Below are 19,891 nucleotides of genomic sequence, written 5' to 3'. Positions count from 1 at the left end.
ATACAGTTTATGTATATCGATCATCTCATGTTACACCAGAAGAAAGAGAATATTCTATTTGATGTCATGTAAACAGTGAACTCGGCCCTGAATGCTTATGACAGAACAACACACAATATAATCACACTCCTGTAGATCAAACATGACATGAAACATTCACAGAACAGGTATGACGCAGATTGCAGAGCGCTGGCTTTGTCATGAAACATTCTCTGTGATTCTTACTTCCCTCAATAATAAATTCATGAGGCAGACCTGACTGTAACCCTCTCTCCGGTACCTACGCTGCTGTCCATTGTAGGTAACCCTGGCTGTGCTGAAGAGATTGTGTTTGTGTGCTTTGTATTCATGTGCTGTCTCTGCGTGGGTATATGATATGGTTGTGTGAACAGAATTTTATATTCTGTGTGTAGGTGTATATAACACATATGTATGTTCAAATATACAGTTTCTTTTGCCTATATATATACTCATGTATGGGTATCCTGTATCATTTTTTTTTTTTATGTGTGTGTGTGTGTTTAAGGATGTGCAAAAATACATGGGTTGTCAGAACAACTATTCGGTTTTACTGAAGCCCTATATAATTGGGTCCACCAGACTCCGCCCGGCGTGCTTTGTGTGTTCAAAAACATAGCTACAAAAAAGACAGAATGGAACAGAATGCAGGGGGTCTCAAGACACATTTTAGGTTGAACTATTTTTAACTTGACACACTGTCTTGAAAACAATGATCATGGCCCAGAATGCTGAAAAACACAATGGCCATAGATGTTCAGTCTGTTCATAGACTGACATTTCAAAAATAGCAGATGAATGTACAAACATAGAGCTTCAAAAGATATTAAACAAACTAAATATTAGGTCAGATTCCCTGATTTGATTTGATTCTGATTCACAAGCTCTCTATTCAAATGAAATGTTTTATAAATTCTGATTTATAATGGTGTTATTTCAGTTATGATGTCAATTTTGCTTACATATGAAAGGAATTCTCTCTCAGCCAACTCGCTAACTAGAGGAAATAGGCTTCTAATATGGTATTTAAAAAATATATATTAATTTTAAAAAATCAGGCTTAAATTATAACGTTACTATTACACTAGATAATCAACACAACCAAAAACTGCTCTGGAGATATTAAAGTAAACTTTAAATTGAATTTCTTGTCTGAAACTGTCATAAAACGTGTGTAAAAAAAAATCTGTTTCAGTTATACCCAAATGCATCTTTAAATGTCTAAATCACATTTCAAGTAAACATTCGCATTAAAGAGTAGAACAAAGGTTTGGTTACAATTTTTTTATAAGGTGTCTGTGTTACAGTGTAATTATACATTGAAGTATTGAGTAATAATAATTAACTACATGTACTTACTGTAGGGTTAGGGTGAAGGTTTGGTTTAGGGTTATCTGTGTGTAATTATGCATAATTTTGTTATTACTATAGTAACTACATGCAACACGTGTACAATACACTTAACAAAGATCCTTTTAACTCATTCCCTGCCAGTGTTTAAAAAAAGTTGCCAGCCACCAACAGGATTTTTCACCTAAATTTAATAGCTTTTTATGAATATTTGAGCATGCAATGTATCAAACGAAAGGGACCCTGACCCTCTTCTTTAAAAAAAAAAAAGTTTAATTCTAGCTTCATGCATTCCTTTTTTATCAAAAATTAAATATGGGTAAGTTTCATTAAAAGAACAACAACATTTTGAACAAAAAGCTAAGAAAATCAAATTTTTTGCCAAAATCTGCATCCAGATCAGATTCAGAACGATGATCAAACACAGATTGAGGAGATCGAGTCCATTAACACCCCTAATGCTTCACAGTCCTGTAGCTCGTCCTGGGTCCACATTTCATTCAGTAACATTAGATAGCTTTGATTTATATGATGTTTAATGTTGGATGATCATGTTATTTTGCATATGCATCTGCTTACGTATGATAGTTTGTTTTACTGCGTCTTCCTTGCGTGTGTTTTGATCAGGAGATTCTGTACTCTTTCAGAAGATGCGCAATAGCGCCCCCTAGCCTCTCCACAGAAACATGGAAACCCGGAAAATTCAGTTTTTGGCCGGGAAAGAGTTAAAGTAACATAGTAATGCTCTCTAAGATTTTGAAGACGCAACTTTTCAGTTCCGGTTTTAGTGTGCTGACACTTATTTTAGCATGTTAAAAACCTCCCTTCAGAGTTTAAAGCGTATCTACTAAAATATTAAAAAGAGTATATAAACTAATCAACCTCCCTAATCTGTTATTGGACAACTAGTCGACCACCCTTCCCATCCTTAGAATGTCATAAGCAGGTGCAGTTGAGTTGTGTTTCTAGAGTGAGTTTGTTTCATGACATGGCTATATGCGTGCATACATGTCTGTAATATTACGTTTTCTTTGAGGTTGTGCCTCTGCAGTTTGTTAGAGAGCACAGATGAGATATGAGATATTTAATAGAGATCAGTTTAAGGTTCTGTTAATGTGTCTGTTCGTGGGGAAATTAAATTAGCTAAATAATTGCCTTGCCAAAAAAAGGCCCTTAGAGATTGTCAAAACAACTCGCAGCCTCCTTTCTTTAAAGCAGGATGAATTTATTCTTTGTATTGTCATAGACTACAAAGACTAATAATGAAATTATGCACTTAAATTAATAATTAATTAACTCAGTAAGGGGTTCTTCTTTTCATTTTCTTATATTAAGAATATGACTCAGTACCACAACAATCTTCGTAACCCAAGTGTATGTAGGTGTGTGCGCTAGTGCTTTTTTCTTAGCAAACAGCCTGGTTCTAGTCCCCGACCGAGATCTCCACTGTCGCACCACTGCGTGATGGAGAACGGATGTGTGTTTTGTGTCTGTGTTATATAAATTGGAGAAAACCGTTTTGACTAAAGCAGTGGCCTTGGTCGGCCTCACCTTATCCTCAGGCAAGAACTCCAAAGGAGGCAAGAATAACTTCTAGCGATGTTATGGAAATGCCATCAGGCAAAGGGGCATTACAAAACAGATTGTTTTATGAACCCATTATTGTACGCTCAAACACACAATCATGCAAACACATGCATCCACCCACACGCACATACACAAAATTAAAATGGCATTACGGGGCATGCCAACGCGGGGCCAAATGCTCTAGGCCACAAAAAGAGCAAGGAACACAGCTGACATTGTGTAGACAGAGAAAGACAAATGGAGAGGTTAGGCATTCAGTTTCTTTCTTTTCTCAAGTGCGTTCTCCGAATGTATCATTATCCAGAGCTGAAGTTCTGCATGAAACACACAAACAAAAACAAACATGAAACAAACGGTGTTTGAAAACACGGTGTGGAAACACACTTCATTTACACTAACATTTCCATTTCTATATTCTCTCTCACACACACACACACATACATCTTGGTTATTATCTTTGTGAGGACTCTCGGTTTTTATACTGTACAAACTGTATATTCTATCCCTTTACACTATCCTGTTAATCCTACCCCTAAACCTACCCACCGCAGAAAACTTTCTGCATGCTTACATTTTCATTAAAAGTTTTAAAAAATCTGTATGATTTATAAGCTTGTTCCATCATGGGGACCAAAACAATTCCCTAAAAGATCAAGGATTTTGGATATTGGGGACATTTTTTTCCCCATAACATAGGGTTTAACTGAACACACATACACACACACACACACACACACACACACTTTTACTTTTAGAGCTTGGCACAACACATGTCAAGAATATTTACAGTCACATAAATATAAAATTCTATATTACATAAACAAATACTACTATCCAAAAGTTTGGGGTTAGAAGGATTTTTTTTTATTTCTTTATAACCATGACCATTGAAGCTGTATCGAGCTTGTCAGGTTGCTCTAAGATACGAAAGAGCAGCACCTGAGCAAAAAAAATATTGCCTAGAATCACAGTATTTATATTTAACGAAACTTTGAAACATCAGTGTCAGGCTTTGAATAGTGCCGTATCGCCTCTTCTCGGTTTCTCGGTTCTGGCCGGGATCTTAATGAATGACAGAGGGATTGGTAATCCTCCATAATCCAGAGAGAAAAGATCGAGGCATGCTGTTTGAAGCGAGGGCAGTAAGAAGTTCCCCGCTCGCCCCCCATGCGCTTTAGCTGGTGTTTGTTTGGCGCAGGGTGTAGCACTCTTTCGCATTTATGATTCACTTTGTGTGTACACTGTGGGTTTAGCGCTGTCTGTTTCCATTAATGAGGATAAGTACAGCGCTGTTCTCGAGTTCCACTGCACTTGTGTGGCGAGATCTTTAAAGTACGAAAAGGAAAAAGGAGGAAAAAAGCAGTACCACACAAGCCTTTAGCTGCAGGGTTTCTGTTTAAGTCAAATAGCAGCTGATGTCTGCCTCGCCTTCAGAGGAGCAGCAGACGGTTAGAAGAGGTTAAATCAAAATAATTCCACCAAAGACTCTGTCAGAGGTTTCCAGCGGAAGCTTTCGCTTAATTTACGCTATCTAAACAAACTCAAACTAGTCACCGCTAGTCAGGCTAATGCTACATATATCATTAACTGTTAATGTCATCTATCTCATAATGTATGCAGTTTTTGTGATGAATGCTTTTAAGTGGTTTTAAAGATGTTTTTAGGGTTGGTAACTAAGGACAAGTGATTGGCTTTCAAAGGAAGGAGAGTTAAAAGAAATGCTTTCACAGTTGTATGTCTTTCTAAACACAATGAAACGTTTTAAACTAAAATAAGTCTTTTTTTCTTCCGTCTCTTTCCTTCACTACAGGGCAGAGTCTTGGCTATGGTTTCGTCAACTACATTGACCCAAAAGATGCAGAGAAAGCCATCAACACGTTAAATGGTCTCAGACTTCAGACCAAAACTATTAAGGTACGAGACAACACTCACTAAAAGAAACCATAAATGCCAGACATTTGAAAAAGGTGCCTGTTTATAATCATCTATCTATCCTATACTACACAGTGCTATGCAAAAGTCTGAGAGACTAGAGGCACATTAGCATTATCACACACACACACAAAAAAATAGTTTTAAGCCAGTTATTTATATCTTTTGCTGTAGTGTGACAGTAGGAAATATCGGTTTACATTTCCAAACATTCCTTTTGCCATTAATTGTGGTAATCCAGCAAGATTTTTGCATGCACAAGGAGTCCACATGGAGATCTGATCTCACCATCATCGAGTCCATCTGGAATTACATGAAGAAACAGAAAAAACTGAGACAGACTAAACCCAGAAGAACTGTGGCAACGTCTCCAATACGCTTGAAGAAACCTACCTGCAAACTACATGAAAAATGATGTGCAAGCGTACCTGAGACAAAAGCTGTTTTAAACGCAATGGGTGGTCACACCAAATATTGATCTGATTTAGTTAATAGAGGTTCATTGAAAAATAAAATGTATCCATTATATATTTTTGAAAGCATCCTCACTTTACAGCATTTTATCCAGCCTAAAACTCTTCACAGTACTGTAGCTTTGCATGTAGTTTTCTTCAAGCATCTTGGAGACCTTGCCGCAGTTCTTCTGGATGTAATCTCAGTTTTTTTTCTGTTTCTTCATGTAATCCCAGATGGACTCAATGATGGTGAGATCAGATCTCTGTGTGGAGCATACTGACTCCTCGTGCATACACAAATCTCGCTGGATTATTGCAACGAATGGCAAAATGTTTGAAAGTGTGTAGTGATATTTCCTACTGACACACTACAGTAAAATTCTTTTAAAACTATTTTGTGGGGGTTCAAATACTAACATGCCTAACGCTGCATTCACACGGGGCGTCTGCGTCAACACTTCTCGAATGAGTGACACCAAGTGTTGCCGAACTGATTTGTTGGTTCCATTAACAAATCACTGCCATTTTTTAACTTGGAGTCAGCCAATCAGATCACCTATGCAAATACCCTAGCCAGACACCAATTGCGTTCACGCAACTACAGTAAAGTAGTATGATTGGCTGTTGTCACTATGACGGTTGTGTCAGCACCAAGCTTCAGACAGCCACGGCCTCAATGTAAGACTTTCGCATAGTACTGTACATATAATAATAAAAAATGTATTAAGTTGAATTATTATTTAATGAAAAATGTCAAGTGTGTATGAACGGCAAACAATGAATGAAACAATATACTAATTAATGAATCGCATGGAATTAAAATGTTTATCATCACATTATTTTTCAATGATTAATGTAAAAAACATAAACAGCTGTATTACGGTGTATCTGTATGCATACCTTAATGTGTAGAACTCTGTGTTGGGATCAGCGTTCTGGTTGACGTTGTTAGGATACTGCCTGCCTGTTGTTTACCAAACACTTTTCCGCCAAAGCAACCCACATTACACTAATTGCAGGAGCGGTCCCCCCTGGAGCCAGTGTCTCTCGCTCAAGGGCACAGCGCTGAGAAGCTTCTCTCAGTACCTCCCCCGTTAACAGGTCACCCGCACCTGGGATTGAACCTATTTTAACGTAACAGATAACACAGACGGTAACAGAGCAACATCTCATTTTGGTGGAAGCGCTCTCCCAGTCACCATTTCTCAAGTCTGCGCCAGTCAATTCGTTGAATGTTTCCTGTCACCGTTTGTGCCAGTGGAGCTGCAGTGATTAGAACATGTGGCGTACACTGGCTCGTGCTGGGCTGAGGCGCGGCAGCACAAAGAGAGAGGAGGGCAAATCTGACTCATTAAGATGCAGAAGGAAACAGGAAAGCAAGTGAAGGAAGAAAAGGGAAAAATAGTGTAATTGATATGTAAATGAATCTCCAAATGTCAAATCATGAAGTCACACAAAAAGAGGGAAATAGCATGTATAATAGAATAATGTGGACATGCTAAATAGACATCTAAAATGTGTCTGGATTCCACCGTAGAAAAACGGTTTTATTCTATTCTGTTCTATCATGTTTCATCAGTATTTTAATGTATGCCTATACATGCCATATTTCATTCTTTGTTGTTCTGATAAAATCCATTAAAATTGTTTGATTTTCTTCTGATTTGTAAAATTCTATTCTATTTAGTTCTGATCTGTCGTTTTATATTCTGTTCATTTTTGTTGCTCTATCATTGTTCTGTTATATTCCATTCTCTTGTCATATTCTATGCTGTTGTCTAATTTTTTATTATATTTTTTGCTCTGATCATGTCCTGTTTTGATATTCTATTATTCTCTTATGATTTGTTACGTTTTACCCTGCTCCTGTATTCTTTTCTATTCCACTCATTCTAACATTAAATTAAATTATGGAACAAAATAGATCCTCCACAATCTGATGGCTTCCATTTTCCTCAACAGTGCTTAATTTAGAAGCAGCAGCTGGTTTTATCAGTAAATTCTGACTTCTGCTTACGGCATAATCTGGCTGTGTGTGTGTTTTCATCTGGCCTATAATCCCAGACCTCTCACTTACATCCGCCCTAATCTAATCAGATTGGATTTCGCCTGCTTATGAAAACACGGCTCAGTCTGCGCGGCTCAGTACCTCTTAACATAACAGCAAAAGAACGTGTGTGTGTGTGTTTGTGCATTTGAGTGTAGGAGCGAGAGAAAGAAAAAAGAGAGAGGAGAAAGAAAAGACTTGTCAGGGCTGTTTTTGAAAGAGCACAATGCTCGCAAACATGGGCGTTTTCCAGAGTGGCAGCATGTGTATGTGTTGGCCGGCAGTGTTTCTAGTACTGGTTTCAGCATCAGCTAAGAATCCATCAGAGACAGAATGACTCACTCTGTGTGTATTTGCCGATCATCACAGCTTCCTGCCATGCGGCACTTCTCTCAGTAACAAAACACACTTCCAAGGAGCGGTACACACATACATAAACACACTGTTAAAACACTGCACTTACTGGCCAAACACACCAGCCTTTTCCCCCCATCATATGGCTGTGATCAAGTGATTCTTGAGCTGGTCTACCATACCCCATTTTAGATCATAATCCTGAAAGAAAAAAAATCACAACACACAAAAAAAAACAGCTTTAGTTCATGGCTACTTTGTACTGTGAAATCAGTCAAAAACTCCCAAGTTATGAGTTACAAATAATTTATCCATCCAATCCATCACAGCAGTTACTGTATTAACATCTGACTCACTGAATTGCAGGGCATAATAGCTGTCATTCATCGCTGACTCAAACTAAACCAACATTTTATGTGAACTTAACCTTACATGAATCACATTAAGAAATGAGAATTGTGTGACTTCAGTATATAATTATTTACTGTTGAAGATTCACAGCATGTTTGCCACCATTTTATATAAGCTTTTGGGATATTGCTTTAATGTTACATAAAAATAGCTTTTTAAAGATTAAATAGATTTAAAATATAAAATATGATTTAATATATTATTAATTATATATATATATATATATATATATATATATATATATATATATATATATATATATATATATATATATATATATATATATTGCTTTAATATATATATCAGTGAGTCCCTCCAGTTTTTCGCGATTCCGCAATCGCTGAATACAATGCAAAATCAAAAAAATGTCGCATTTTTTTGCGATCCTTCATAATTTGCCATTTCACCGCAAAATAATCACAAAAAATGTATTTTCAATAACAAACAAAATAAATAAATAAATAAATATCTAACTGAACTATCTCTAATTTATTTAAAGCTTAAATACATTGTTTTCATGAGGATTACAGACGTTGGGGTGCTTGCACAGTGTGTCTTTGTAAAAGCGAACGTAAATCTTTCTCGCCTGCCATCTCGTCGCATAGGCCTAAGTGCCAGGACCGGACGAATTGATTACTCTAGATGGATTAATAACCAAATAAAAGTATGATATGCCCGATAACACTCAAATTAACACTAGAATTTTTTATTTATTTTTTTTGTGAAAAGAACTTAAATAAATTAATAAATGTATACAGCAAGGATGCAATAAACTGATCAAAAGTGATCCATTTAAAATAAATGCTGTTTTTTTTAACTTTCAATTAATCAAGAATCCTAGAAAAAAATGTTTTGTGAATGAAAAAATATTGAAATGAAAAAAATATTTCCAACACTGATAATATCACAAATGTTTCTTGAGCAGCAAATCATCATATTAGAATGATTTCCAAAGGATCATGTGACACTGGAGTAATGATGCTGAAAATTCAGCTTTACATCACAGAAATAAATGACATTTTTTAAATATATTAAAATAGAAAAGTTATTTTACATTTTAATAATATTTCACAATATTACTGTTTATTTTTATTTAAATAAATGCAGCCTTGGTGAGCAGGTACGGTGGCCCAGTAGTGCACAACACAACAAAATTTAAAAAGCAAACAAGTTCACCACAAAGAAATCAAGCCACAACACCAGGAGATCAAGCCATAACAGAGCAAAATCAAGCCACAACACTACAAAATCAAGCCACAACACAACGAAATCAAGCCACAACACAGCAAAATCAAGCCACAACACAACGAAATCAAGCTATAACACAGCAAAATCAAGCCACAACACAACGAAATCAAGCTATAACACAGCAAAATCAAGCCACAACACAACGAAATCAAGCTACAAAACAATGGAAAAACTCCCGACCGCTAGGGGGCACTAGGAGCATGGAGTAGGGGGAGTTACTTTTCCTTGCCACTGTTCTAGAGTCTGCAGTCTTACAAAGATAACAATACCAGTTTTAACTGTATGTAACCACTGTACATCAACATGAAATATTAATTCAAAACCACCTACATGCATTAAACTGCACATAGAATGCTTTGACTCGCTACCACGGCGCATGACGCCCAAGGGAACCAGTTCTACCATGTGATTGAAACGTATAATTTGTATTAATTAAAACATTTTTAAACAAATGTAAACATTTAAAAACCGACATGTTTAAATTTCAAAGCTTGATTGTATTGTTAAGACTGACTCAGTAGTGCACAACACAACTTTGGAATTTGTCTTTTTTTATTATGTTATAAAAAAAGTAATTTTTATTAGTACAAATTATAAGTTTCAACCACATGCTAGAATTGGCAGACGTTCCCTTAGGCATTATTCACCGTGGGAGCAAGTCAAAGCATTCTCATAAAAATGCAGCTATTATGCATGTAACTTTAGGTGAATTTGAATTAATATTTCATGTCGATATACAATTGTTACATACACCTAAACTGAGCGTAGTATTGATATCTTTGTAAGACTGCCGAATCTACAGAACAATGGGAAGAAAAAGTAACTTTACCGTGCTCCTAGTGCCCTCTAGTGATCTGTGTTTCCTTTGATTTCCTTTGTGTTTTGCCAATCGGCAACCTCCCGCAATCTCTCTTGAAGCTAATACGGAAGTAATGTAAACTGCAATTCCTCAACTGGCCACTAGGGACAGGCTCCAGAAGGGAGCAGAATCTCATTGAGCCCCATGTTAAAATTCTCAACTTTCCAGGAGAAAAAAACATGTTTACAGCCTGGTACAAATTGTGGTTTTGGCCTATACGGCTAATTTTGATCTTCATGACAACTGTGAGGGGGGTGAATTTTTTTATAACTCATTCGTTTACATTATATAAAGCCTTAAAGTTCTGCATAATTAAGGGCGTGTTTACAGGTGGATAGCCATTTATCCGCCGTCTATAGTCATTGCGTCACCTCAGCTCCACGCACATCCCGCCTTTTTGCCCATTTTCTGTTATCCGGGAGTGACACGAGATGACGCGCTCATAAGATGGCACCGCCCAGCTCGCCGCTACTATAAGCTTCAGAACGGCTTATCGGAATCCTATTGGTGACGTCACGGACACTATGTCCATATTTTTTTACAGTCTATGGTTTTGGCTTGATTTCATTGTGTTGTGTTGTGTACTTATGTTTGCTTTTTAAATGTCTTTGTGTTGTGCACTACTGGGCCACCGTACATAAGAGACTTCTCTACATGCAATGTATATTATATTACACACAGTACAGGCCAAAAGTTTGGACACATTACTATTTGTAATGTTTTTGAAAGAAGTTTCTTCTGCTCATCAAGCCTGCATTTATTTGATCAAAAATACAGAAAAAATGCAATATTGTGATATATTATTACAATTTAAAATAATTTGTTTTCAATGTATTAAACTTTAAATGATCATTTATTTATGTGATGCAAAGCTGAATTTTCAGGATCATTCCTCCAGTCTTCAGTGTCACATGATCCTTCAGAAATCATTCTAATATGATGATTCATTTTCAAAGTTGGAAACAGTTCTGCTGCATAATATTTTTTCATAACCTGTGATACTTTCTTATAATACTTTGATGAATAAAAAGTATAAAAAGAAGAAAAAAAGTAGCAAATGTTTTAAATAGAAATCTTTTATAACAACAATATACACTACTGGTCAGTCATTTGGGGTCAGTATTTATTTTATTTTTTTAAATAAATCAATAATTTTATTCAGAAAGGATGCGTTAAATTGATAAAAATTGATAGGAAAGGAGATTTATATTATTTGAAAATATGTTTTTATTTTGAATAAATGCAGTTCTTTTGACCCTTATGTTCATCAAATATATTAGGCAGCAGATCTGTTTCCAACACTCATAATAAATCAGAATATTAGAATGATTTCTGAAGGATCATGTGAGAGACTGGATGTCACGTGACACTGAAGACTGGAGTAACGATCCTGAAAATTCAGCTTTGCATCACAGAAATAAATGATAATTTTAAGTATAATAAATTGAAAACCAAATATTTTAAATTGCAATAATACATCACAATATAAAAAAATCTGTATTTTTGATCAAATAATGCAGGCTTGTAAAGTAGATATAAAAAGTATATACTTAAAGTTAAACTTATAAAGTCAGTGTATATATATATATATATATATATATATATATATATATATATATATATATATATATATATATATATATATATACACACACACACACACACACACACATATTTATTGGCATATTTAACATTAATATTATTTTATTACACATATTATACATATTTTTATAACATAATATTATGTAAGACTGGTATTAAGTTTAGTATTATTGTATTATGTTTTGAGATTTGAAACACTGATGTGAGCATCGAGATTTAGCCTAAGGGTACAATTTAATGTAACACTGTTGGGGAGTTGTCATAACCTGCAGGAATGATTTTGCTGAGCATACTTCTAAATATGTTGAATTTCCATCTCTAGCACCATACACACTCCAACAAAAGCAGACACATGGGTAATGAAGCAAGAGTTGTCTTCCATGACTTACCGTGCCTACATACACAAACAAAAGGCATGCTACCATGCACTGTGCTGTTCACACGCACATCTCATGCATGACTGATTTTTTTTGCCTGTGTACACACACAAACGTGAATACTGGAATTGACATAACCAAAGATGCTCCCATTTCACACACTTCCTAACCAAGTGCAAAGCGACAAGCAACGTGTCCATAATGAAAGCAAAAATCCTTTTGTGGGGAAGAATTTTGGACCAATTTTGCACTGGACAGAGCAACCAAGTGCCATCATGAGTGAGTGGAGCTTCATAAGAAGGCTGAGCTCATGAATATTAATTAGCTAATACTGATGATCCACACTGATGATTTGATATGAGATACAATATCAACCTAGTTTAAAGTTTCATCTTTGAAATGTCAAAACTGAAATGTCACAAGTTTTACATCAAGATAATAGAAATAAAGATCAAGGTATTGAAAATAAACTATACATTATACATTTGAAAATGTGAAACAGTTGTTGATTACCCGTTCCTCTACAAAAAAAAGTTGCTCTCCTAAAATCACTGCAGTGTATTCGCTTTTCCTCCCACTCAGTTTATGAGCACAAATGAACATATCTAATTTTATGCAATAACTTCATCCTTTAAATGAGCAGAATACACACTCAAATATAAATTAACTTCAGTAGTTTGATGCATGAAGATTTGGCACCAGCTCTGATTTCTCCACCTACTTACTGTCAATGATCGTCTCTGAATAAGCACATTCTGAATATTCGCTCATGTAAATGGATAGATCTGCGTTTTTCTTCCTTTTTACCTCTATAAAAAAGAAACTATTGCAGATGATCAGAAATGATGTGCTTTTAATGCCAGCCATACATATTTTTATATCAGCAGACTATGTTGCATTGAGTGGGTTAAAGTCTTTGGGCCCTGAGCGAGGCTACAGAAATAGAAACCAAGCAACCGTAAAAAAAAGTGCTGTTGTTTCTTGTGGTCGCAGCTGGTAAGGACAAAAACTGTGATTTACATGGAAGAGCTTTGATTGCGTATCGCTTCATCGTGCCGTGCCTGGATGTTGACAGTCCAATCCGTGTTCTTTGTTAATCATCTAGATCTTCTTATCTCCATATTCTCTCTCTCTTCATCCATCCGTCCATCTCAGCGTGGGTCAGAGAAGCCAATGTCTTTATCTCTTCCATGTGATCTCTCTTCTGCACATCTCGCGCTCTCGGCCCTCCCCTCTCGGCCGCTTTTTTCTCTGCACTCCATGAAACCTCTCATTCAGACCAGCACCAACCCTCTCGAAAGATGCTCTCCTGCTGTAATATGACAAGAGAGAGGTGAAATCCTCCGTCTCATAACTTCTAATAAATGTGTTCCAAGGTCATCTTTCTCATAAAGCCCCCATCGAGCCGGGATGAAGACAGACCATCTAATAGCAAAAGACAGCTGTGTCTAAGAGTGGATGAGCAAAAAAAAGGCGTAAAAAAAGAAGGAGGGTAATTATCCGAAGTGCGGTTCTCTGCTCTTTTCAGTGGAGCAAGAAAAATGCAGTTTATGAGGGCCCTCCTGCTGAAATAAGCTGATGATGTATATGTTTACAAGAGGCTGTTTAGACGAGAAAAAGGAAGTGAGTAAATATATCTGTGGTGGTTTATGATTAGTTTATACTCTTTCGCAAGATGCCGGTGTCAGGTTCAGGGACATGCTGTTGCTCGAGCACATGCAGGAAGTCCATGAAAACAGATCAACAGAGCTGTGTTTCACCGGCAAAAAATAAAATAAAAAATGAAAGTGAGCGTTTCAATCCAGTCACAACTTCCACACCCTCATCATTTTGCTACACACACACACTTCTCCATGACACTTCTCCGTTTCTCAGCAAAACTCCGGCTTTGCCTTCCTGTCGAGGTGTGATGGGAGAAATCCCACTGAGGGCGAGAAGAGCGTAGCCTTGTGCTGTGAGATACGTGTACACACACACACACACACTCTCGCACACACTCCTCACAGCAGACAGGGTGTTGATAGATCTGACATCTGGAGCTGCTTGACAGGGCAAAAAAAAAAACAAAAAAAAGAGGAAAAGAGAAGAAAAGAAGGGAAGAGAGGAGAGGGAAGCGCCTGCCAGGGTTCCATGCCTTTTGCCTTCTCCATTTAAGTGGATTTGAGGAGATTACAGCGGAGTGTTTAGCATGTTTAGCTCAGCATTTGTAGCAGTGTAACAGCCTGTGATGGCTCTGCTGCCCAAATGTCAGAACTAATGAAAATATGAGATGGAAAGGCTGCTTCAACCATTAATGGGAACAGATTAAATTGACGTGAGCATTAAAAGGGCAGGGAGATAGAAACATCTCCCCATCTTGAATTAAAACTGAACTGCTGTAGCGGGAAAGAGCAAAGACAGACAAAAACTAGACAAGAAAATTCAATCTGTTAATGGATGTGTTTACCTAAACATGAAAATGTTGTCAATTTTCTCACCCGCATTTCGATTCAACCCTTATGACTTGATTTCTTTTGTGAAACACAAAATGAGGCATTTGGGAAAAAAAAGCTCATCGTTCTTTCCAATACAGTTTAATTGAAGATTTAAAAAAGTATCATAAAAGAATCCATATAACTTGGGAGGTATACGTATATTTAGGCATGCCAAGCTAAGGACAAAAAAAGCAAAGGAAAATAATTTTTCTCTCCATTCAATAGGACTAAACAATAAAGTTAAAAATAACACTGCAATAACACTGTTGTGTTGCAAAATAAAAATATTTAATTTAAAATAAATAATAATAATAATTTAAAAAAGGTCCCCACTGGTTGAAGGTCCAAATCAATGCAGTTCCAAAGCGCTTCGAATGGCTTCAAAGGCTCTGTGAGATCCCAGACGAGGAATGGGGTCTTTTCGGGCAAAACTATTGGTCATTTTCGTCTAGTGTGATGTTTTCAATGTGATTGCGCAATCACTGGCAAGTCGCAGAGCAGTGCAAGATGAGCAATTTAGGTTAAAAAGTATATATATTCTTATTTCATTTTTTTAAATGACCGATCGTTTTGCTCGATAAGACCCTATTCCTCGTCTGGGATCGCAGAGCCTCTGAAGTCATTCAAAGCGCTTTGAAACTGCATGTGTTTGGACCTTCAACCAGTTGATTGCAATTGAAAACCACTATGTGAAGAAAAATCCTGGAATGTTTTCCTCAAAAAACTTAATTTCGTTTCGACTAAAGAAAGAATGACATGAACATCTTGGAATATCAGGACATTTTCATTTTGAAGTGAACTAATCCTTTAACTGTGTAGCCTACTTACATCAAAAAAATAAGTACAATGTACTTATTGTGTTCATATTGTAAATTGTACATATGTAAAACACTTTTGCTGATATTGAGGTGGGATACGGGCAAAGTTAAGGACAGGTGTGGTGGTGTGGGTATTGGTTTATAGGTAGGGTTAGGTGTAAGGGAAGTGTCAACAGTGTGTGATTATAAATGTAACTACACAAATTAATTACAGATGTAATTACATGCAGGTCATTAAAAAAATTAAAGGGTTACTTCAGCGATTAGCATATGGCTTTGTATCAGTAGAAACCCTGAAGTATAATCAAATGATTGTGCTTTCCCTCCTTATATCCCCCTGAGACAAGAGATTTATGCATTTTATTTCTGGAAAAATTCCTCCTATGATGCAAATTGACGATATATGCATCATAGGAGGAATGTTTGGAATAAGGCTAAAGACTACAGCCAGCGGAGGGAGCCATTTCCGCATGTTTTGAACTCACGCATGGGGGATGGGTTACACTCATGGGTTACACTCAGCTCGCAGGGAGAGCTCAGCAGGCAGTTGCAGGCACTCATTTAAACGGAGCTATGGTGAGCAATGTAAGTGTTTTAACTTCTCAAATTAATTTCTATGAAAGTTAAGCTTGCAAAGGCATGAACTGAAAAGCGCCAGACTGAACTTGCGTTGTGAATGTATGCCGCGAGTGTAGTCGCGATTACCTCAGCTGTCATCACTCCTGCAGTTAGTGATCAGTGCTGTGATACTCGCGCGGTGACTCACTCATTATATTTAACAGACACGTTCAGGTTTTAATTGTAGTGTCTTCAACTCAGTCACAGTAATCCAGTAACTTAGGTGGCTTTGGGAATGGCCTAACAGGGCAGTGAAGCATTCTGTGAATTGTAGTCTTTCATCCCCATGAGACAAAAATACATTTTCTGTCTTTTCTCAGTCTAGAAGGCACCAAATTCAAAAATAATTTCAAATTTCTACTACATTGATGACCCAGTTTAAATACAGATTCATCTTCCTAGCGCTGAAGTACCCCTTTAAGCACAATGTCAAACATGTATGTACACAATAAGTGCATTGTAGTCAAATGATTATTTAAAATCTTAGTACATAGTAGTTAAGGCCACTTAATATAAAGTGGGCCAAAAATAATAATAAAAATAAATACTAATATTTATGGCGGTATGAATTTTGTTGCTTTCAAACGTTAATTTATAAGGGTTTATTTTGGAGGACTATTGCTGAGGGACCTTAAAGGATCTCTTTTTGTTGAAAACTGATTTATAAATGATTCTCATTTTAAATTTGGGAAGATATCAGTACATGAAATACATGTATTTAAATCAGCAATTTACCAATGCCGAATAAATCAAATACTATTCAAAAAATAAATCAAAAAAATATTTCAAATGTTCTAAAGATATACAACAGCTTTATGTCACGAAATAATCTAGATTTAAGTAATTGTGTACTAAAATCTTATGCTTATAAGAGTTTATCAAAAAGGTAGAAATGGTAGAATCATTCTTTTGACGAGGATCTTTTCAATGAATCACTTGTAATTATATTTGTATGAAAGCAGTAATATATAGACAATGGTATTCTGTCGAACAGAAGAAAGTAATATGAGTTTGAAAAGACATGTGGGTAAGTAAATAATTTTTGGATGAACTATCCTTAAAAATAATTCTTAGGATGAGACACAGCACTAAAGTTTCCCCACAAGGATTATTTAAAAAATGTCTAATTACCCATTTTTTTTTTTTTTTGGGGGGGGGGGGGGGGGGGGGGGGGTTGTGCAAGTTTAATGACATTATGGTATATCAAATTTGCCAATGCCTTGATTTGATTGAGAAAGTGCAATGGGTGAAAACTGTTTCATGTGAGTCAGAAAAAGAGACTGGTATGTGAAGTTGAAAACAAGTACTGTGTGTCTTAGAGTGTGACAGACTCTGTCCAAGGTGCTGCCGAGTTTGACAAGTCGAGAGAGGTGAGAACATGCCATGTGAGTGTGTGAGCGATAGATGGAGGGAGTATGGAGGAAAGAGCGCTGTCCAAGGTGCTAGTAAGCGCAGCGCGCTGATATTAGTGTGTGTGTGAGGAATGCGAGGGTGAAAGAGCTATAGATGGCTTGGCTCTCACTCTAGGCACAAACAGAAGGTTCCAAAGTGTTATTCAGCACAGATGACAGCCAGCCTTCTCTCTCTCACACACACACAAGCTCTTCCATCATGTGTGTTTTCTGAAAACAAATTAGCCTTTATCATTTACTGCTGTGTGCTCTAAGTGAGGTTTATGAACCTTATTCTTAAACGAGTCAATCTGTACAAGTAAGCAGCTTTAACTGTCAAATTATGTGTAATTGCATCCATGCTTAAATATTTTTTATTTACTTGGCTACTTGTTAATTCTGTTTATTTTAAAGACTAAGAGCCATCCTCATAAATAATAATAAATAAAAAAATAATAAATAAAAATTATATATATATATATATATATATATATATATATATATATATATATATATATATATATATATATATAAACTGATCAGGATTATGACTGATTATGACCACATAGAGGTGAAGTGAATAACACTGATTATCTTTTCATCTTGGCACCTGTTGGTGGGTGGAATATATTAGGTAGCAAGTGGACATTTTTATCTGAAAAGTTGATGAGTTAGAAGCAGGAAAAACAGGCAAGTGTAAGAATTTGAGCGAGTTTGAAAAGGGCCAAATTGTGATGGCTAGACGACTGGGTCTGAGCATCTCCAAAACTGCAGCTCTTGTGGAGTGTTCCCGGTCTGCAGTGGTCAGTATCTATCAAAAGTGTCCAAGGGAGGAACAGTGGAGAACCGGTGACAGGGTCATGGGCGGCCAAGGCTCATTGATGCACGTGGGGAGTGAAGGCTGACCTGTGTGGTCCAATCAAACAGACGAGCTACTGTAGCACAAATTGCTAAAGAAGGTAATGCTGGCTCTGATTTAAAGGTGTCAGAATACACGGTGCATTGCAGTTTGTTGCAAATGGGCCTATATAACTGCAGACAGTCTTTTTTACATTAAACTCCAATAAAAAAGGGTGTAAAAAATATGCAATTTCTTTTAAGTTATTTATGACTTCTATTCCCTCTAACTCCATCACTTCTTTCAAAATAGACCACAATTATGCCTGTAATTTACAGGGTTCATGAACTTGGTTGTATTTCTTGGGTACATTGTTTCTCTTCAGAAACGTGTTAAAGGTGTAGCACATTAATACTGAATTTATATTTTCATTCCTCCTTTGAGAACATTTGCAAAGCTCTTTAGATGTCATGTGTATATCTCTTATCTGTGAAGCATGGATCATAGAGAATCCCTTGCAGCAAGTTGTTCTTTTCAAAATATTATAATAAGTCAAAGGGATTCTCCTTTGTTCTTAAGTGGAGGATTTTGGGGCATTGCCTTTCTGAAGTCTGTAAGCCGCTACAGGTCAATGCAAGAATACAGACCACCAAAACCGTGTGAGACGGAACAGGTGTGGAGATGACCTCTGCCATCTGAATGCTGCATATTGCCAATGCAAGATGTTGGCTGAAAATTGCCTGAATAAATATCCTCCATAAGTAAATGTGAAATTAAATGTTCAACAAGCCCATATGGAATAAAAGTTTGAATGACCACATAAAACACTGTAGTTTCATAATTGCAATGAATTCTCAAAGTCTGTTTTGTCTTACAGGTGTCGTATGCACGGCCCAGCTCGGCTTCTATCCGTGACGCCAATCTGTACGTGAGTGGACTGCCCAAGACCATGACCCAGAAGGAGCTGGAACAGCTCTTCTCTCAGTACGGACGGATAATCACCTCCCGCATTCTCGTCGACCAGGTCACAGGTATCAGTGGGACCGCTTTTCTCTCACCCTGTAGCATACAAAAAGAGATAACCTCTCATTTCACACGAAACACTCTCACAGTGTACATAAGAGTTCAGTTTATTGTAGCCTCTTGAATACATTTAGAGACAATAAAGCTAAAATATAACGAATTCTGCATTAATACGAGTAATTTTTTTGGATCTATATTAAAAGTCATGTTAACTTTTGGCACTCTAGTGGTTAATGAAAAAAAAAAATAAACAAAACAAAAACAAAAAAAACATCTTTCTCTGTTTATGTCTATGATGAGTCGCAGTGGGCTACTCAACAGCGGTTAGCGACCAGACGGGTCTAAAATATCAAAATATAGCACTGTTATAGGTGTACCTTAGTGATTCAGAATAGGAAAAAAACGGTTTGGAAGATGGATCCATAATGTACTTTATCCATAATGTATGGATCCATAATGCTCATTATATAAATTCTGAACACATAAAAA

The 19,891-nt window shown here is 36.6% G+C and overlaps 1 protein-coding gene across 2 annotated transcripts in view; it reads left to right on the top strand.

Annotated features, from left to right (window-relative positions):
- The window catches only part of elavl4 (ELAV like neuron-specific RNA binding protein 4), a 91,551-nt gene that overhangs the window by 54,213 nt on the left and 17,447 nt on the right, over positions 1–19,891 (top strand). For both annotated transcript variants that reach the window (XM_067414128.1, XM_067414127.1), the window contains exons 5-6: positions 4,766–4,869; positions 19,257–19,410. In XM_067414128.1, the coding sequence (XP_067270229.1) occupies positions 4,766–4,869; positions 19,257–19,410 (258 nt within the window). The remainder of the gene's footprint in view (positions 1–4,765; positions 4,870–19,256; positions 19,411–19,891) is intronic.

The sequence above is a fragment of the Pseudorasbora parva genome, chromosome 13 (genome assembly GCF_024679245.1).
Source record: "Pseudorasbora parva isolate DD20220531a chromosome 13, ASM2467924v1, whole genome shotgun sequence".
In the NCBI taxonomy this organism is placed as follows: Eukaryota; Metazoa; Chordata; class Actinopteri; order Cypriniformes; family Gobionidae; genus Pseudorasbora; species Pseudorasbora parva.
This window is presented reverse-complemented; position numbering and strand designations above follow the sequence as displayed.